Genomic DNA, 23,141 nt, shown 5'->3' with positions numbered 1-23,141 from the left:
GTTCCTTAACGTGAATGGAGTATAGATACTTTACTATACCTCGTACTTAGGTTATTTAACTTCCCATTTAATGAACTTTCGAAAGGTAAATTTAAGATCATTTAATGAAGTAAATAAATCTGCATGATTTTCTTAGATACAGTAGAGCCTCAATAACTCAAATGTATCATGCACCTTGAAGTATTTTTAAGTTATACTTGAGGCTTATAACTTGAAAAATACATATGAAGTTAAATTTATTTTTATTTCCTCGAGATTCAACTGGAATCTGTATAAATACAATCAATTTTAGTGATCGAAATATACTAACCATTATATAAACATATTTATTTTCATGAGTATAGAATTTTTAAACTTGATGAAATAAAAAAAATGTTTAAAGGTACTTCACACAAATTAAGATATTATACTGGAGACGGAACGGAAAGGTCCTATCAATGTTTTTCTGAGTCCGCCTGCTTCTCACTGTTTGGCATGACAACTAGCGCTTCATAGGATTGTTCTGTGTTAATCAGGAGAATAAGGTACTAAATAAAAAAAATTATTCTTCCAGTTAACACAGAACCTATAAAGTACTAGTTTTCATACCAAACAGTGAGAAGGTTTGGGTTTAACTTATCACACGTCTGTACGGTATCCTATATATCTTAATTTGTGTTACTTGGCCATATTAAAATAAAATAGAAAATTTTATTATAATTCTTGAAGTATAATATTAGTTCTAACTAATCGTTAAAAGTTAAAATAAAAGATAAAATAATATGCTTAATATTCTTTAATGTAACAAGTAAATAATTTAAAAAAAACAAGTATTGAATGTTTAACCTCAACATTTGAACAAATAAATCGTAAGTAAATAAGCTTAACTCACATATTAATTTTGCGTTTAAGATAGAATGTTTCACTATTACATTATAACTTAGACAAATAAATAATGTAAAATGAAAAACTAATAAGTTAATTATTGACATGAAATAATATAAACAAATCTTAAGATCACTATTATTAAATTTCACCTATCTGAAATAGAAAAAAAACCATTTTGTGAAATTATATTTAGTTACTAACATTTTAGTATTTTATAAATGAAAAACTGATATTTTAATTTGTGAGACATAACTGTTACATACAATTAAAAATTAAAATAATTGAAAACATTTACCATATGATTTATATATGATTTATAAAATAAAAATTAGTTTTTGAATACTTGTTGGTCTTATTCCTATTTAGTTAAAAACCATTGTTATTTGAACCATGTTAGTCTTTCTTCATAGAATTTGATAAGGATTTGTGGGAACATTAAATTAGCCTCTTCAACGGAGATGAACTCAAGATCATCAATTCCTTCCCACTTCATTAAATATGTTAATTCTCCACTAGTATCAGTTACACCCATAATTTTCTCTGCTATATTGTGAACTATAGATGTCCGCTTAGTCTTTTCTAACTCAATATTTTTTTTAGTCTTTCTATTTACTTTAGATGAACCAGCTTCTGTGTTCCATATAAGTCTTTCTTGATAGAAGTTGATAACGATTTGTGGGCACTCTAATTTAGCATTATTAGCTGAGATTAAATCAAGATCGTCAATTTCTTCCCATTTCATTAAATACATCAATTCTCCACTAGCATCAGTCGCGCCAATAATTTTCTCAGCTTTTTTTGAAATGACTTTCTTTACTCTGGAATAAAAATACATTAATACGTTAATAATAAAATATCGAATTAGATGTATCATTCATTTAAAAATGTTTCCTGCAGATGACAACAAAAAACATCAAGTAAACTGTTATCAATAGGCCAGGGGTCGGCAACCTGCGGCTCTTTCCATCTTAAGTTGCGGCTCTTCAGTTTCATACTCAAAAATTAACCATTTTATTATATAAAAATATTGAATATGTTTTGTGCGAAAATATTTGGATGTTTTTGTAGGAATGAATATTATTTCTTGTTTAAACTTTAAAGTAGTTTATTTTAAATCAAAAATCAAATATATATTATAAGCAAATATAATGTTATGTAGGTACTAAAATATTGAAACGAACATTTTTAGTGGCTCTTTAAAAACTTGGAAAATTTGTAAATTGTAACTTTTGGCTCTTCCGTCTCAAAAGGTTGCCGACCCCTGCAATAGGTCATTATTTTTAACTTTGTCAGCATAACAACTAAACCATTTGTTTTTTATACACTACACCAATTGAACCGATAAGCATTATTTTAAATAAACGTTGAAATCAATATTTATATTTTTAATTAGTGTACACATTTTGTTTAAAAAAAAAAAAAAAACAGTTAAGTATATTCTACACATGTAAAAATGTAAACCACAGCAAATGTATTAAATTAATGTCAAAAAAAATTACATTTAAGGTAATATATTGCCTTTAGTTATTGATAACACCATTTTAGTTAGGTATGTGTGTATGTTTGTTTGTTATTAGTTTTTTTATTAGTAAGTTCATCAAAATTTGTAGGTGTGGTATGTCATGATATATTAAAATGGAAATCTCGTATTGTTATGCTAATAATACGTTTATGAAAATGTTTCTATAAATTTGAAGAGCTACATAGTACTTTAGACATTCCTAGTCTAAAGATGATTTATTTTGCATTAGTTCAGTCTGTCTTAATGTATGGCATACTCCACCTATAAAAATGTACTGGGACCACTAAAAGTAACACATAGCGCCCTCATCAGAGTAATAATGAAAATTTTTTATAATTCCGAAAATTTAATAGATTCTTTGTTCCAAAAATTTCATATATATACTAACATTGAAACAGTTATACAATAAAATTTTAAATACATATATGAATAAATTTGTTTTTGAATTCCATAATATCTATAAAACAAGATTGACGTTTAATGGAATTTAGGATTAATCAAACCTAATATATCTTTGATGAGTAATTATTATATTAACAACGGGATAAAGTTATTTATCCGTCTACCTCTAAATATCAAATTGATTGATAACAATATCAAATTTAAAACAAAGATAAAAAAATTATATATGAAATCATTTCAAAATCATTTTTAATATCCGTCTTTAATGTTATATTAATTACAGCTGTTGTATTATTATTAAGAACTATTTCTATGATTTAAATTTTTATTTTCATATTAATCAATATGATGTACTGTAAAATTAATTAATGCTGTAACAGACTCCTTACTCTCACTTCATGATATTGCTTAAAGGGAGTAGGTATCAACTTCTTATGTTAATTTTTAAATGGTATAAATATTATTATGAAGAAGTATAAATATATTATTATTATTAATATATGTGAAATATTTATTTGAAACATATATATAATATACCATATAATACTACCATAATATACTATATATATTATATATGGTATATAAATAAATTATTTTATTATTTTTTTACTAATAATTTATGGTAGGAATATAACTAAGTCTCATAAATGTTTTGAACCAGGGTTTAACTCTGGTTCACCTAAATAAAATACAATTTATGAACAGCAAATAACGAAACTACCTTTAATATATTATCCTCCTAAAGGACATTATTTTCTATGCTAATTATATATTATATTAAAGCTTAACATTTATAATTTAAAGATTAATAAGCTTAATATTAATAGAATCATATTCATTCAATTTGTATAATAAAGGATGCTGATCAAAGAAGAAATTCTTATATTATATTAATCTTTTAAGAACAGTTTTAAATAATTAAATAGATGATTCACATAATCTACTATATATAATTTAAGTCTCATTATGAATATGTTTTATAAATATTTCAAAAAAAAATGTTGGAAACAACAAATATATCTTGAAAGCATTTTGATAATAAATTATGTTGATCGTAAAAGGATCTTTTAAAAATATTCATTTCTCAAAGGATTATAAAATTACTTTTTGTTATTAATAACCCAAATGCAAATTCGTCAATAAATTAAGTTATGAATTCAATAATTTCCATTAAATTTATCCAGTGCATAAAAATATGGCAGTAACACACTACTAAAGGGGAACACAATTGCGCGTATTGGATTAAACTAGCAACAGCTGTTCTATAAGAACCCGTTCCGACATAATTGAGAATCGCCGTGAAATACAAACAAAAGTAACAAATATTTTCCAAAAAATATTTATATATTTTTTTATTTGTTCACGGATGCGCGGGATTCTCAATTCTGATTCGGGCAGTACGCATTTAAGCAAGTGTAAAATATAAACATTAAACAATTAACAGTTGAGGTTCACGATCGGAATATCATTAATATTTACTAACCTTGAAGACATGTTACTGGAAATAAATAATCAGCGTCGGATTAACTACTTGGCGAGAATGCAATCTAAAAAAATAATTTCGTTACAGAATAATTAATTACTTACATGCAACATTGTTTTAAATTTTCAATCCTTAGCTTTAAAAGTTAAACATTTTATATAAATATTTAACTATTTCACAATTTGTAAATTTTGAATTTGATTAATTTTTACATTTAAACTTTAAATTAGTATAAAAAAAAATCTTGCCCATGTATTTTTATTATTTTTAAACTGATACTGTAATGTGTTATGAGCCTTGGATTTTCAAGCTTTTTGACCAACAAATAAAATTGTATTGACTTATTTATTTGAAAATACAAATAAAATATCAGGCAAGTGGGTGATGCAACGACGCTCTGCACTATATTATGCATTTGGGACTGCAGTGGGGGTATACGCGCCGCCGGACGAAAACCGGTCGTCGCCTCGTGTCTTCTCTTTTCGATCAGAGTATAATCAACTATATTTTGAATTTTGACAAAAACGTTTCTAAACTAAAATTTTGAACGGGATTGTGATTACTTGCAATCAACAAATTTGTTACAGTGGAATAATGGGCACATATTCGCAAACGGTAGTCACTCGATGAGGGTTTTGTTACCAGTTCAATACAAACAAATAAAAAATGGAGTAGACATAACCAACTGATTACAATGTGATTTTAAACAAAGGTGTGTGGGACTGCAAGAGGTGCTGTCTTTTCGGGTTAAAAAGCTTGAAAGACGACACACTATTAACAGGTGGTGTCGTGCACAATTGGCTCAAAAAGGCATTCCAGCCGCTGGCTTGTGAATGTACAATTTCCTGGTCAAAAGGTAAAAACAAAACGGCAAACGAAGCCAAAATACTTACCGTTAGTAGAAGACTTGCAATCAAAATTTCAGATTCGAACGGATGAAAATTCTCCAGAAAACTATGATACCGATACGGGCGGTGACAAAATGACGACCGTCTCGAACAACGATAGCGTAGTAAATGCCGACCGTCGTAGCACCCTTGACTGGGTTAGGTTAGATAAGAAATATGGCCGCCATCGCGTCGGTAGCGCACCAATCGATAAATAATTAAACGTTTTTCTTTTTCGGGTATCGTTTAAAACCAAAATCGGATTGTTTTCGAATTATAGGATATTTTTAATTTCCGAAAATGTATTTTGTTTGGGCCATAATATAGATATTGAACCATTGTTACGTCCAAAATTGCGTTTGCTGGCAATTGATACGAGATTAATATTAACGAAAGTAATTTGGTGTCTACCGTAACTGTAGAGTTGCCAACCCAAATCGTACGTAATTGCCGTAAAGAGATGCTCCTATTTTCATCGATTATCTTGAATATTATATAATGGTTTTGTTCAGCACTTTGAAAGTATATAATATTATGGTCGTCACTTAATATCACACAATATATATGGACTTTTGCATTTATGAGATGATTATGCCAAATTTCATGGTTTTGAATCTATTAAAAATGAAAATTCTTTAAAAGATTTTACTGGGTCTTCGTACGCTGTTTTTTACTTACTTTTAAATATGGTTCCAGATGTAGGTATAAATAGTACCTTAACAAACAGTAAGAAGCTTCTACTAATTTTAATGAAACTAAAATTTGGTGTTACCTTTTCAGCTCTTGGAGTTTTATTTAATATTCATCGTACCATTGCCAGCAGAAATTTTATAAACTTACTTTCTATCTTATGTGATAAAACTAAACATTTTTTATTTTGGCCTAGTAAAGAAACTATCACAGAAAGTTTCCCATATGCTTACAAATTATCCAAACTGCTGTTGTATCATAGACTATACAGAAATAAAAGTAGAGCAGCCTACAACAGTTGAACAAAGAGTATACATGTACTCTAGGTATAAGAGTGCTTACACTATAAAATGCCTTTTTAGTATAACATCAATTAGTGCCATTAGCTTTCTCTCTAAATGTTATGTTGGACGTTCTAGTGATACATTTATCACTAACAACAGTGGATTTCTTTCTAACCTAGAACCGAGTGACCAAGTTTTGGCCGATAAGGGCTTTTCTGGTATAAAAAAGGAATTGTAAAGATAATAGTTGTATTTTAATTATGACCCCAATCTTACATACTGGTAGTTTTGAAGAGGGAGTTATAGAAACTTATTCTGTTGCAAGTGTTAGATTACACATTAAGAGATTCTTTGCCAGGCTCAAAACATTTAATATATTAAATAACATTCAAATAGAGCTGCTCCCTTATATTGATGATAAAATGCATATTTGCTGTTCTTTGACCAATTTACAACTACCAATCATTAAACAGTAATTCAGTTTAATTCATAAGGTAATATACATTATGGTTTTGTAATATATTTTTTCACATTCTTAAATACTAAATTGAGAAACATTTAAAACAATTAAATAAACTAGTATAAATAATAATTATTAATAACTTCTTTGTATAATACTTGTACTTTGTATTTTTTTTTACTGTCAATTTAAGCAGTTTATCGTATTATTTTTTTATTCATACATTATATAATAATTATTATTGTTATAAAGTAATATATACATGAACATCAAGTAAAATTTTTATTGTAACACATTGTTTGAAACAAAGAAAACAAAATAATAAATTCAAATATTATAAAAATATTATTAAATATAATATGATAATGTAATATTAGCAAACAATTTAAATATATTTGCTCAATTTTGGTACGTAAAAATTTAAATAGAAATATTCAATTTTAGGCAATAGAGAACTCATAAATTTATTATCTTGATTAATAGTTAATAAAATGGGTTAAATGGTATTATAAATAAATGAATCACAGAATTTTAAACCTGAACAGTACATCAATAATTGGACTTCAGTGTTATATAAAGATCTTTTTAACTCAATTTAACCTTTTTCAATATGTAAGTATTTTAAATTAGGCACATTATTTTCAATTAGTTGTTTATTTTTACATGAAATAGAACATTTTATCTCAATTATTTTGTAGATTTCTCCATTGTGGAGAACAAGGCCATCAGGGCTTGCAAAAACCCATGATGTTTTACAATGAACAACTAATCCAGAATTAGTACCTCTACTTCTTTATTTTTTAAAAGCTGCAGGCTCAATTTCTTGACCATATTTAACATTAATACTACCAGTTTTACCTAAATTAGTTTCTTTTATAAGAGTGTCTGCAAGCTTGTTGAGGCCAACAGATGTCCAATCTCTGCATGTATTAATTGTATGCGCCTTAACACTTGCTGGAATATGAAAGTGCCTACAAGCTTTACAAATAGCCAATAATGACTGAGCCATGGTTTCATTATAGATATTCAAACAAGTTTCAGATGATAAAGCAATATTTTTTATGTAAAAATCATTTTCTTTGAAATGAAGTGGATGTTTTAGGTAAAAAATATTATTTATGAATCGTTTGTTTTGGTTAAGTATTATGATTAAAAAATGTTTTCGGTTTAAACTATATATGATACTTTGTTCAACTTGTGCGATAATATTATTTAAAATTTGTTTACTCTCCCTTTCAACTGTACTAAGGCTTTCTTCTTTTAAAAGTTTACTAAAAGTAGATGGTATATTTAAAATATTATGTTTTAAAATTAGATATTCATGACTCACAGGTTCTACAACACCTATAGTTGGTTTTTATTTCTTACGAGGAAATAGTTCTTCGATGGTTTTTCCTTTTTAGTTCACCCACCTTCGATGGTTTGCACCATTGCTGCGGTATATCTGTTTTTGAAGTATTTTGTTCATTATTAATGTAGTATATCAGCTACATATGTGCTTACATTTCCGCCTGCCCTTGCAGGACAGTCACATGACTTTTGATTCACTTGTCTACCTGAATTAATCTATTAAATAAAAAAATACTATTATTTATAGGGAATAATATTGTTATTTTTATTATTATAATTAAATGTACGTGTAACTAATTATTATAAATATTTAATTTAGTACCTATGTGTTTTAAAAAATAATTTTTAACTTACCTACTTCAAGAGTATCTTGCCATGGGTTAGAGGACACAGAAGTTTGTCTAACACAATGTCCATTAATTATTCTAGAAGCAACATGTTCGGTTTGCTGAGGTTTTATTTCTTTGACATCAAACAAATGCTCACTTTCAACTAACTTTTGTCCATTATTGTTAGAAAATTCAAAATTACCCATCACAGATTGGAAACCACATCTAATAATTACATCTACCATTTGTTAAGTGATTTGCAATTGAAGGTAATTAAATTTAAAATAATTACAATTTAAATTCAAAAAGTATAACAAGTATAATTATAATTTTAGCTAATTTCATGTTCTATTAATGACATATGTTTATTATTGTTCAATACATAATCATATAAATATATTTATATGTCCTATCAGTATTTCTATGGTTCAATACTATAATTTATATTGTTATTACTGATAGGTACCCCCCATATTTAAAGTATTGAATGAGTTTGAAATTTTACTTTTTTTAATATTTTATAGTTAGTACAATAATACTGCCAACAAAAATAATTTATTGCTGATTAAATTTAGGTAATACCTAATGTCCTACTACAAATTAAATATAATCATAATATGCATGTGTGTATAGAGTGAGTTATATATTTATGAATATAAAAAAGTCATTGCTAATTTTTTGATTTTACGACTTATTAAAAATTACTAAAACCTTAGGGGGGTTTGATGCGGACCTCTTGGGTGCCGCGTGGGTGAGGTGATGTTGAAGTGAAAAGGTTTACACGACAAAAAACAAAAAACAAAAAACAAAAAACACAACTTTTGCACTGTGAGGGTTGACTTTATTGCTGGTGAACAAAAAAAAACAATGTGATGGTGGCCTCGGGTTATTCTGGTTATACGAGTACGAGAACGAGTCCAGAAAAGCGAGAAAAATCAGAAAAAAAAGAAAAAAAGAAACGATTGGCCGGGGACGTGTGTGTCCGTCTTGTGCGGGTCGTCGATGGTAAACTCGTGACATTACAATCCGGTTCACCCAACGGCCGGCCGACGGTTCACAGTGCGGGTGTCGCGCGCCGGCGTCGTCCGTCGTCGATTGGCGGTTTGTTTGAGAAGCGTTGCGCGGCTTTCCGCGTAAAAGGCTATTTGAATTCAAACAGCTATTACGCGGGACCGCGTCAGGTTATTGACGATTTTATGAATGAGTCTAATATTGCGCGTAAAATCGGCGCTACCAAGTAGTACGCGAGTTGTCTCCCCAGAGCGATAGTTGTTTTCCTGTACTGTGTGTTATCCTCGTGCGACGCCGCTCCCAGTGCCGGGATTACGTCATATTGTACCTTACGTAATCCTGTCATTCATATAGCATACTATTTGTATTAATTTGTTATTATTTATTGGGCCAACCAGGCAACTACTGCCGTGATTATTATACATACCCGCTTGTTGGGACTCAATTTATTAATCTTATTCAAATTATTACTTTTAATACTTTATTACTAATATTACGATGTAAATTCTTTGTATTATTTTCTTTTATATAAGTAAAATAATTACGAAAATTATATAATTAATAACATTAATAACTATATAACATTCAACAATCATTTTTTTAACTTCGCATTTTTAAAATAAAGTTTTCATAGTTTGGACTCCAATAATACACAACTTTAACTTAAAATTACAAAAAAATAATACTAAAATAATATTCTTCACGTATAATACATATTATTACTGTCAATAATATAGTAATAACATATTATACCAAATAGTATTGTATATGCCTCACATGAATATAGTATGACGCATGAAGTAAACGTCCGACAAGACACAATTTCAAAGACGATAGACTCCGCTAGCCGCGCCGCCTAGGGGACGAATTTTATCCACATAGCAACAACAACCCCGTCAAGAGCGTGGTGGGGTGCAATTCCTGAGTCATTGGCAGGTCCAGAGTGCCACGTTCTTGGCAGTCGCGTCATTGTGTTTTTCTCTCTACAACAAGTAAGACGCATATTGACGCATCCACTACAACACTTAACTGGTGAGTATACCTAAGGCCATATTAAAATATACTTATACGCATATTGTCATGTTATACCTATAAGGGTTGTGAGGTATAGGAAATTGCATTCTTGATTGCTATTATTTGAAAAAATACCTTTCTTAAGAGGATGTCAGCGCACTATTTGTTTTCTCTCTCTGACCCACGCGCAACATAGTCAAAACGCATTTGCGCAGAATCGTTTTTTCTATGTTTTTAAGTAATCTTAGAGTAAAATCCCTCATTACAAAAAAGATAGAGAGTAATATTTTAGAGGGAATGAATCAATTTTATATTTTATTGTTATTCGACTTTCAAAATAAACAAAAACATTTTGTAAATTTAAATTACGTTTAAATTGTTTTTAAACAATATTTAGAGAAATCGATATGTCATTCCCTCAAAAATATTATTCTCTATCCATTTTGTAATGAGGGATTTTACTCTAAGATTACTTAAAAACATAGAAAAAACGATTCGACGCAAATGCATTTTGCGCGTGGGCCGGAGAGAGAAAACAAATAGTGCGATGACATCCTATTAACACAATATTTTGCTATCCAACGCGTAATTTAGGCAGTAGGCGAGTGATTATTTTATTATAGCACAGTCATATCGTTTTTCTGGGTTTTTTTCTCCAATTAATAAATACATAAGTTAGGAATTTAGTACACAATTTTAATTTCTTTCTTTGCCACTGTTGGCAAACCCGTTTCATGCGCTTATCGCACCGCCGGTCGCGTACGTACACGAGGTATAATTCCCACCAATGGGCCGCCGCCGCCGTGTTCTCCCGTTATCAGTTATAGTACTTATACCATACGAAATGATAGAAATTCTTAATGAATTGTAGACTATCCTTAAAACTTTAATATCTAATAATAGTCTTAAGTGTTTTAAAAATATTAAAAAATGTCCTTACTAGCTCAGTTAAATGCTCCATATGGTATTTTCAATTTAATTTATTGTCATAGACCAATCATAAATATTTTATACTTGTTAGTTATTTTAATTCAACATAATTACAGCCAATCGTATGTTTACAATTAGCATTATGAACAATTTTTTGAAATTTTTAGTACTATTTACATTATTATAATAAATATTACATTTTATAAAATAAGATTTGTTTAAATTTATTGCCATATAGTTACCATCAAACTACTTTATAATTTAATCGATGTATTACCTAATTTAAATAACAGGCCATTTGATTTTCCTTTTAATAATACTATGGTGTCATCACAAAAGTGTCTTGTATACGGGTCTATGTCGTTTGTTAAATATTAATATTAATCAGTTTGATAATTTAATGTCATTTAAATCCCATCTTAAGTCTAAAGATTTTTCAAAGATTATATCATTATAATAAGACTGTTATAAAAAACCGTACTTAAATAACAGATTGTTTTTTCAATTATATTTTTTTGTATTCTTAAGGTGATGAAAACTCGCTCCCCCAGCACAAGCTTTGCTTTTATGGCCAATATGTAACCTATGATATTTCATGTAATTCTTTTTTGTATTATTTATGTTGTTGTTGCTTTAAATTGCATTATTATTATTATTATATTATAACTTAAAGAAATATAAAATATAGGAAAATAAATGTATAATATTTAAGAAATGGCGCAAAACTGTTTGAAATTCCGACATATTATTAAACTGATAGAAATAGTTTAGAAAAAAAATATATTTAAAAAGTTAATACAGGCAATCATTTTCAATTCAACCAAATAAAATAATTATCATTAAAACCCAACGTTTTTTTTGAACTTAATATTTAATGTGTAACTTACAGTGTAATATCTAGTGGTTAGGGATGTTATGATTTTATTTTAATAATATAATAATAATAATAATACACATACTTACATTCTATAAAATTAAATAAAAATATGTTCAAATTTTGGCTTAGTTATAATTTTCTTTAATAAGGTAAAATTGTAATGAGAGTATAGATTAATATTTAATTTTTACAAAATTAATATTTTTCATTTCTTAATTCTTTGTTGCCAACCTAATAGACCCAAAGAAAACAATGTAAAATTTAAAATGTAACCGAGCATATAATCATGATATCAGAATTTATGCTTTATCACAGATATTAAATATATCTTTAATTGTGTTCTTTACTATTCTGTTCTTATTGACATGATGGCAATAAGGGGGGAGGGAATTAAATTTTTGCAGTGGTATTCAAATTAACATTAAATTATTATAATAATATTATGTTCTTTAAATTATTTTTTTTGTTTTAGACTAAAATTTCAACATGTCCCAAGATTGTCCAATTTGTTTAGGTGACATTGACAACAAAAGTTATACAAATGTGTGTAAACATTTGTTTTGTTATACATGTTTAAAACAGTGGTCAAAAGAAAGTTTATTTCTACGCCCAAATGTAAGTTTAGATAAAACATAATAGTTATTAGTTGTTAAACGTAACCATATCATATTATATAAAAAATGTATGTAATTTAAATTTAACTTCAGAAAAATGTCGTATTACTTGTTGTCTGAAGTATTTATTTGGTACAACAGAAAAAATCTAATTATATTGATTTATGCAGATAATATAAGAATTAATTTGATTATAACTAATTAGAAACGTGTTGAGTAGTTTGTGTCTTATCACAAAAGTTATGTTTTATATTTTTGTTATTTAGTCTGAACCCACTTGTCCAGTATGCAGAAAGAATTTTATACATATCTACCATTCTTTTGATGACTTAGAAAATCATAAAAGCACATATACCATCATTCCAGGAATAAACCATGACATTTTACCATCGTAAGAAACACATTATTTTTTTACATATGAAATTTATATTATGTCTAAATTTACAATATTTTAATCACAATGCTTGTTTTTCTAGTGCAATACCTAGAACTTTAAGTGTAAGAACCTTTAGTTCTATGTCAAATGGTAATAGGTAAGATATTAATAATTATTAACTATTAGATAAAGACTATTTAACATAATTTTACAATAGTTGTACATTGAAATTTCAAGATAAAAAACGTGTCATAAAATTTTTGTAAATATATTTAAAACATTTTTATTAATGATAAAACAATTCACAAATGATTCCAAGTCTGTTAACACAAGACATCGATAATTTTATTAGTATATTGCAGCATACTATGAACAACCAACTAAACATAACAATATTTTTATACTATTTGCTCAAATGCATTATATTACACCAATAGTCCCTATAATTATAAATATTATGTATTTGAATATTGTATTGTATATAAAAAAAATATTTTTATCTTAAAATATCTGAATTTTTATGTTCTGTCTAGAGAGTTTAGTGGAATGAACAGGTTACTTCGAAATAATGGCTATCCTGGACAAAGTGGACACCAATAATTGGTAAGTACCTTCTTATTATAATTTTGTTAAGAGAACTCCATTCTCCATTATGTGTTTGTTCTTTGTTATAAATGTACAACATAGCAAAATGTACGTTCCAAATAATACATTTAATAAATTATTTTAAAACTTATAGTGGATTGAGGTACCTATTATACAATTTAATAGTAAGATTGTCTAGAGCATCTCTGAGACTTTTATTGATATTATAGTTTTGAATTTTGTTTTAAAATGCTCATAATTTTTAGTTGAAAAGTCAATGATTAAAAAGCCTCCATAGTTTCCTGCATATTACCTTTAAATTTGAATAATATAGTGTTTTAGATTCTGATGTGTGTGTGTTTCTGTTTATATAGGATTAAAATATTCCTAATTAATATAACTATTATTTTTTTTTTCTAGATATGAACCAGAGGAAGAAATCTACCACTGTGATTCTTTAGCTGAGATTAAATCAAAATCGTCAATTTCTTCCCACTTTATTAAAAACATAAATTCTCCACTAGCATCAGTTGCACCAATAATTCTCTCAGCTATTTTTGAAGCGACTTCTTTTACACTGGAATAAAAATACATTAACATGTTAATAAAAATAGATGTATCATTAATTTAAAAAGGTTTCCTGCAGATGACACCATAAAATATCAAGTAAACAATAGGCCATTATTTTTAACTTTGTCAGTATAACAACTAAATTATTTGTTTTTTATACACTATACCAATTGTACCAATAAACATTATTTTAAATAAATGTTGAAATCAATATTTATATACTTAATTAGTGTACACATTTTGTTTGAAAAAAACAGTTAAGTATATTCCACTCGTGTAAAAATATAAACCACAACAAATGTATTAAATTATTGTTATCAATCTGGCTCCGTTGTGTTTGGACCTAGTCTGATGCTTTCTGCTCGCTTATCTAATCAAACATATTTTATTACTATTATTGTTACTTTAAAATGATCTGTTCAATATACCATGTTGGAATTTCCAGGGGAGAAGATACAAAATGCAAATTATGTACTTGCACTTTGCGTGGGCGGGCTTCAGAGAAGCTGTTTTTAGAAATTGAAGCCTTAGTAAATTCTGTTGACTTTATGAGCGACCAATTTGATAGTTTTAAAAATCATGTTAAAGAAATTTTTTGTTCTTTAAAACAAATTCAAACAGAAAATAAATTGATTAAGGATCAGAACATTAAATAATTCGAAATAGTTTTACGCCTTAACAAAAAAATTAACTCACTGGAACAGAGGTCCATTGAAAATAATATTGAACTTGTTGGTGTCCTCGAATCCCCTGAAGAGTCGTGTGCTGATATAGTTAATAAAATTACATCAAAGATAAACGTTGAAATTGTAGTTCATAACACGTACAAAATATTCACAGGTAAAAATAAAAATCCAAGAAAAAATGTTGCCGTAATTAAGTCAAAAGATTCCGGACACCAATTCTAACTCAATCAAAATAAATGAAAATCAAGGCTAATCAACTTCACCAGAACTGGGAAAACAACAACATTTTAATCAATGAGCCATGACACAAGTAAACAGAAATCTCTTTTAATAGGCGAAAAAATTTTCACGAGAGGTTGGAATTGAGTTTAAATGGTTTAAAAATTCGAAAAATGTTTCCAAAAAAAAGTTAAATGTCTAACGTTTTTAATATTGATGACGATAACTCACTATCTAAAATAGTGTAGTAAATGCTTGTGGAATTCGGCTTTTATTAAATTAAGAAACATGTATAATTTATAGAGATTTAGCGAACAAAATACAATATGTAATTCTATATAGGTACTATTAATTTTAAATGTTTATGGATTTTAAAGTATACTGATCCGTATATTATATATTATATATTTAAATTTGTTATACCTTTGATTAGGAGGGATATCAAATTAACCAAATTAATTACTTAAATACTAGTTTGCTACGTAGATGATACAGTACTTTTTGTTGATGGCCAATCCTGGAATAAAGTATTTGCTAGTGTTCAATCAGAGATGAGTAAAATACAAAAATGGTTATGTGAAAATAATTTATTCCTAAACTTAGAAAAAACCTACATATTACCACACTACATAGTTAATTTGAATCAACCAAATAAAGCAAATTTATGTACACATGAGAATGACTATTTAAATCACAATATATTTACATGCCAAGCCTTTGTAAAAATAGTTAATAACTGTAAATATTTAGGTATAGAAACGTGTCATAATCTTAAATGGAATGACCACATAAAATTTGTAACAAATTAATTAAGAAAACTTATGTATGCATTTAAAAATTTTAAAGATATCTTAGAACTTAAGACAGTTAGAGTAGAATATCAAGCATTAAGAGCATAATTAATTATGGTATTTATATATGAGGAGGTATGTTTGGTACAACTAATAGATCTATTAAAAAAAAATATAAAATAAAATAATAACAATTATCCTAAAAAAAGACTCAAGATACCATGCAAAATAATTTATACAATGACAACCGATAAAAAAATTATTTTATAAAGCGGCGGTACTTTACATAATTTAAAATAACCTTACTTTTAAAACTGAACTGGGACATAATACTAGACAAATATATAATATCAAAGCACCAACTGTGCACAAAAAAATTACAATAAACTACCATTAGAAATTAAACACATCAACTCTTAAAAAAATAATTACACTTTGGCTATTACAAGAACAAAATATAGACAGACTCGTAACAAACGTATAGTATTACTGCATTATTTATCATATTAGTTGTACGACTTTAGTAATTATTGTTAATTTTAGTTTTATATTACCATATTATACTATTTTTTTTAACTATACAACATTTTACATAATACTATACGAACATGTCCAAAATAGGTTTGATACAAAATAATATAATTTTGATTATTTATACTTTTATAGAGTAAAGAGATGCGCTAATATATAAATCTAATTGTAATGTATATTATTATGTGCGTTACATTATGTGTGTATCACTATATCGGGGACATATACGGACGTATAATCAAGTCATGATATTAAAATATATTTAAATAACGTACTCATATTCCGTAATCCTTGGTAGAAAATATTAATTTTATGTTGGTAATTCAAATAGGCAATAGTAAATAGTAAATACCCGATCAATACGCTGTTTGTTGAAGTTAAATAAAATAATAATGATAAATTCAGCTGCTCTGTGTTCGTCATTAGTACGTTGAGTGTCTCGTAGTAAGTTACGCGCGTTGCCCATATTATGTAGCCTTTTGTAGGCTGTATCAAGATTATTTTCGCAGTTCATTTCAACAGTATTATAATTTTTGTTTATAATTAAAATAATATTATTATACCATTTGTACTATGTATAACCAGTGGTTATCAAACTGGGTGTCGCAAGCATTTACTAAGTGTGCCGTGGTCTTCTGAAAAATGTCAACTACCTCTATTCGTCCGCGAATAAAATTATAAAAATATAATTAAGAGGACGCCACACGGATATTTATTTATTTGACTCCGTCTTACAAGTGCGTAACATACCAAATTTACCTACAGCAGATAGCATATAACTAGATTACTTTAAAAATTAGTGTGAATTGACCTATTATTTAGCAAGTTATGCGTATATAATATGGCGTAAATTAAAAATGCTCGTAATTCACTTACAAACAGCTGAATTCGAAGAATAAATAACGATTTAAAAAAAAAATGAAACAAACTTATTATGGTTATTTTGATGTCACGTATTACCGTTTACTAAGTATATTTAAATAACAAAATAAGCCTTACGCGCCGTTCTCAGCGGACGGCTAGTACAGACAGACTGTTTTACTATAATAGCTAATAATAGAAATGAACCAATAATTGTTATGGTTGTGGTCTACGCCAAAGTTTTTACTACTATATGAACCCGGGCTTATTCCTCGACTGGTAGCAGTCAAGCCACACTTTTATAAATAGTTTTGATAGTTCCAACAACGCTACTGTATGCGTAGACGCTGACACCGTTCAGAGCCGTCCGCGACAATACAACACATAATAAAGATAATAATTCCATTCTAAAAGTAACACTTTTTTATCAAATAGTCAATAACTATGACAAAAATATTACAGTTCAGACAATTTTACTTATAATACTTATAAGTTATATGATATATTTTAATATTTACACACAATATTATCAATACGTTCTAAAAATGTATTAAACCAAAAAAAAGTACCTATGTCCTAAAGGTAGTAATTTACTAATAATTACAACAAAATAGTAACTTAAATTACATATAAATTACTTACAATAAAATCTAATTAAATTACCATCAAATTATTTAAAAAGTGATTTCGTTACAGTAACTTGTAACCTAAGTTAAGTTACTCCCCAACACTGGATATACCTAGGTACTATATAAATACTATAATATATACAACAATTAATGAAAATAATAAATATAGGTATATAATAATATGTATATATGTGTGTATGATGCATTGATGCAAAATGGTTGAGTGATGTAGGTACCTACTGGTAAAGGTAATAGGTAAAAATACTTAAAGTATTTCATAGTTTGAACTTTAGGCTAGTACTCAACAATTTGAAGTATATTTCAAAAAGAAAACAGCTTTATCTTACAAAAAAATGTTGGCAATTAATAATTAACTAATTAATGTCTCTCGGTGTTTGTTTTCCCAAATCCATATTTCCCCATCCTTAGTCAGATCAATTAATGATAGTATGATGTTTGCGAACTCTTTCATGTATTTTTTAACTACTTACTGTTTATGTGAACCGCTTTTCATAGGCAGTTTTAAGTATTCTACAGTTATTTGTTTTTGAATTATAACAGAATAAAAAATCATTAAATGAGATATGTTAATTTACGAGTGAAAATACAATGCCAAAAAATTAGAAATTTCAAACTTCAAATGCTCATAAAAATTTATTGGACTCCCCTTAACTTTTTTTTTTTTTGTTAAGGGCAGGAAAATATATAATAGGAATCTTGTTTAAAAATTTAAAATCTATTAGATATAGGTAGGTACCAAAATAGACACTGTTAATTAATATATTACAGAATTAATTCAATGTATTCTAAATTACGAACAAACCATTTCCAAAATTCGTGATTTTGTTTCAAATGTAGAATCTCAACCTGGCAAATATCTATAACAGTGAAATTAAATAAATACAAAATGTATTAAAAGAGTTAATATTTTCAAAACTAACAGTACTTATTCTTGTTTAATGTTTATGAATCCTAAAATCCTAACATCTTAAATGATTTTTTTAACTAAAGTATTAATTAGTAATATATTACAACTATCAATTTTATAATAATAATTATTATAATATGTAGGTAATAAAATTATCTAGCTGAGAAAAAGTAATGACACTACAATCACTATGTATATATATTTAATGGGAGGTCATTTTGATGACTCCAAGTAAGTAATTTGCCTAGTCTAGAACTTACTGTAAAATTAAAGTATTAGCATGTAACGAACATGTTAAATCGAGTGAATATCAAATGTTGTAAAAATATGAATTTCAAACGTTCAAAAAAATTTAATTTGAACTTCTTGTAGGCATTTTTTTTTTTTTGATAATGGTAGGCAAACTTATGGATAATCTTGTATTCCATTTTCAAATCTTAGATTTAAAAAGAAAATTTTTTATGAATTCTCAACTTAAAATAATTTGCTAATTTTTGTGATTTTTCTGTAAGTTGTCAAGATTTGAACTTTAAATGCTTATAAATAAAAACTGTGACTAAGGATTTTTAATTTTTTCATCTGCCTTTGAAACAACAACCTAGCAGCCTTCTATTAAATTTTCAAGCTTTTTTACCCAACAGATAAAATGTTAGCACTTTTAATGTCCTAAAAGGTGATGACAGACACAAATAAAATAAAAAAAAAAACACACATCATTGTAAAATCAATACATTCATCGCTTCGCTCAGAATCTAAAATACTTAATTACTCTCTACAAATTAGTTTAATATTTTATTCCTTTCATTTTTACATTTTTTTTACACATTACATTTAGATTTTATTTTACAGTAGTACAATATGTGAACATAGTTTAAAGTTAAAATACTCATGGATTAAACAAAATTTATTGAAACTATGACAAATATTAAGACATATTTATAAGCCTCAGTGTTTGCCTTAAAAGTAATATCGAGTTGTAGTATTTTAAAGGTCTGGTATCTAATCAAAGATGTAACTAATTCTTCTTCTTGTGACTATAAAAATATTAATGGTATTATGAATTTAACTTATTCTTTAGCAATGTTGTAATTAATATTTCATATTTTTATTTTATGGTGTACAGTGGTCTATTATGCATGATAAATGTCCTATTAGTGACTCAATCTTCTTAACACATATTACTTTAAATTAAATAGAAGAAAATATTATAAACATTAAAGAAAATTCCTCTTTTTTTGATGGTAAATAGAATACATGCAAAATTATATCGATACCTTTAAATATTTTTTTATAATGAAGCATCTGGAATATTTCCTACAAAATTTAAAAAAAATCCCTCATCATTTCTTCATATAAATCAGGGGCTTCTGAAAATATAACTGATTATAGAGCTACCTCTCTCAGTCTCAAACGCTGTCTATTTAAAAAATGTCTTAAAAATGGATTAGTAAATTTCTTAAATGATCATGATTTTTTTTTTCTATAGTCAGTTTGGGTTCAGGAAAGGTATATCTAACTAATGGTGATCTACTGCAGACTTTGAATTTCATTCATTCAAGTCTGGATAGAGGAAATAAGGTAATAGGCATGTTCCTTGATTTGAAAAGAACATTTGAATCGTCGGTCAACTATAATATTTTTTATAAAGAACTTAAAGTATTGTGGTATCCGTTAGAATTCTCTATCATTATTCTCATATTACCTTTCAAATAAACACTCAACACAGGTAGTTAGAATTAATGAGTGCTTTAGTTTTTCGATTTCTGTTAACTGTGGTGTTCCTCAAGGTACCGTCTTAGGACCTATACTATTCCTTATATACATTAATGGACGTATTAATTAAAAAATTTATGGTAAGGTAATTTGTTTGGCGTATGATCCATCAGTGTTACCTTGAACATGATAATATTGACAATCTATATAGCTTAACTAATAAATGTATCAACAACATTAGCCTGGTTAGATAAAAATTTTCTTGAACTTAATGTTAACTTAATTGTTATTTAATTTATAAGAACTATTTAATGTATTTATATTTCAAATTGTGAACTCATAGGCCCCCACACGAACATGTGATTTATTGAAGAATAAATGAAAATAAAATAATATGTAGATTAAGCTACGACGTGACATCGCGGGTCAACGTAGGCCGCCGGTATCGCATACAGTTCGCTGCAAAACGGTCTAGCGAAATAATATTGTTGTGCGTGTGCAAATCGCAGTTTTCGGTATTTTGATTGTTTTATTTGTGGGCGCGAATCACCACAACGTTTTATTGTTTATATTATAATAGTTTATAGTGTGGGCGCGCTAATCGGCACTTCGCGAGTCTTCGTATATTGTTGTTATTTTGAAGGTGTGCGCCCTAATCGCTGCAGACATATTATTACCATTTTGTACCAAAGGCGCTAATCGCCGCAGAATTAATTATTGAATTTGTAAGCGCAATTTGTGCATTTTTATTATATTATTTTTAGTGTGCGCTAATCGTCACCCTTGTGTGTTTTGTACGTGTGTGAATCAATCACCGTATCTTTTATAACTGATTGTGTCAACTATCAAATTATTTTATACAGGCACAGGTATAGCGGCTGGCCAGCAGAGCGCCGACAAATTGTGAGTTCTTATTATTTATTATTATATATATATTGTTTTTACTGTAATACAGCAATTTAATACTGGTAAGTTTTAGTTACCATTTTTCTGAGTTACCTTTCTGTTGTTGGTTTTAAGTATAGACACATATACACGCCTACACACCCACCAAACACTAGCACTCGGGGTCTTTGCTCGGCAATCCCGTCCACTACTCTCCAGTCGCTTACCATACATTATTATACACTATACAGGTTGGCCGGTGCTTGCGTGTTGAGCGCATACGAAGTATTTCGGTACCGGGCGCACGTATTATTATTGTATGTTCCCGGCCCAAACAACTGGTATAATTGAATAATTTACTAACAAATCTCAATTTGGCATGTTTATTCAGGTAGAATGTTATGGAACCGAATGAGAAAACATTTAATAGAACTCATAAAATACGGCAGTCAGCAGTAAAGTATTATTAATATTAACAATAAAAAATAACACGACAACACAACTTAAATGATAAATGCCGACCATCGGCGTTCATCACCGGCCGACTACCAGCCGGTGTGCGTCCGTAATAGAGGAGAATCGATGGGCCGCCACGTACACGATTTTAGATGCGAACTCTCCTGAGCCAGAGTAAATATTATTAGCATGTTTAATATGGCAGTATGATGAGAATTAACTTTAATCTAAAATCTATTCCTAAGATATCACGCTTTGCATTAAATAGTTAATGGCTGCTACTAGTTCACAAATCTACCTGTGCGTCATCATCATGGCGCCTATAGGTGAGTAGCAGTCACCGTACTCGCGCATTCCTGCAGGGCGCACAGTGTCGGCAGAGCGCCTTAATTCAACGACAATTATTGTCTGTTCTTATTCTGAATAGAGTATAGGTAGTAAATTTTACAATGAATTAAGTAATTATGTCTTATTACAACCGTATTCGTTAATCGAACATAATAATGAAATTAATTAATTATATTGCATCAAGGTCAACACTGCACATTAATGTTAACAACCCTCCCTAACCTATAACCACGTACCCTACATTGGCTGATGGACGCCCTCGACCACGTCATTGCGTCATTGGACCTGTTGTTGTGATCACGTTTTCGAGTATCCTTAGTTTTGCTCAAATCATAATACATTATCAGACTCTTTACAAAAACATTAGTTGGAATTCGTCACTTATCCCACATTCTTCAGTAAGTACAAATTGCTCTATCTAGTCTATCTTATTTTACGCGTTGAATAGTGATATTTTACTATTGCGGAACATATAATTATTATACAATATTAATACAGCATGGATCTACTATTTGATTTGAAAAAAAAAATTCTCACAACATCCAATTCTTTAATACCTATACAAAATTAATGTGTACAATTATCATTATTGATCATGGTGTAATATCGTATCTCCAAGTGGAATAAATTAATGTAATATTCAACGTAGATAGAAGATAGTACTGAATACCAAATTTTCTCTTTTTTTATTATTTGTCAGGCGTCAACAAACACATAATTGCTAAAGCCCTGAAATATATTTAAATTTTAAGCACAGTATAAGCCATATTGTTTAAATTTAAAAAGATTTTTTCTTATTATATTTCTTATTATAATTGTATCATATTCAATAATAAATTATAT

The 23,141-nt window shown here is 28.1% G+C and overlaps 2 protein-coding genes and 1 pseudogene across 2 annotated transcripts; 2 read left to right on the top strand and 1 right to left on the bottom strand.

The window, feature by feature from the left end:
• Positions 1-1,246: 1,246 nt before the first annotated feature.
• Positions 1,247-4,285, bottom strand: LOC132937493 (chromobox protein homolog 1-like). Its single transcript, XM_061004344.1, has 2 exons — positions 4,275-4,285; positions 1,247-1,685 (listed from the first exon to the last, which is right to left on the bottom strand). Exons 1-2 carry the CDS (start codon positions 4,283-4,285, stop codon positions 1,247-1,249), a joined length of 450 nt encoding a protein of 149 aa, XP_060860327.1.
• A 583-nt stretch (positions 4,286-4,868) lies between these two features.
• On the top strand, positions 4,869-6,611 carry LOC132937401 (uncharacterized; annotated as a pseudogene).
• A 3,562-nt stretch (positions 6,612-10,173) lies between these two features.
• Positions 10,174-14,417, top strand: LOC132932487 (E3 ubiquitin-protein ligase Topors-like). Its single transcript, XM_060998878.1, has 6 exons — positions 10,174-10,317; positions 12,579-12,721; positions 12,987-13,111; positions 13,197-13,253; positions 13,630-13,699; positions 14,102-14,417. Exons 2-5 carry the CDS (start codon positions 12,593-12,595, stop codon positions 13,694-13,696), a joined length of 378 nt encoding a protein of 125 aa, XP_060854861.1. The 5' UTR covers positions 10,174-10,317; positions 12,579-12,592; the 3' UTR covers positions 13,697-13,699; positions 14,102-14,417.
• The last annotated feature ends 8,724 nt before the right edge of the window (positions 14,418-23,141 follow it).

Source organism: Metopolophium dirhodum, chromosome 1, assembly GCF_019925205.1.
Source record: "Metopolophium dirhodum isolate CAU chromosome 1, ASM1992520v1, whole genome shotgun sequence".
NCBI lineage: Eukaryota > Metazoa > Arthropoda > Insecta > Hemiptera > Aphididae > Metopolophium > Metopolophium dirhodum.
The sequence above is the reverse complement of the archived record's forward strand: the minus strand, read 5'-3'. Positions and strand labels throughout refer to the sequence as shown.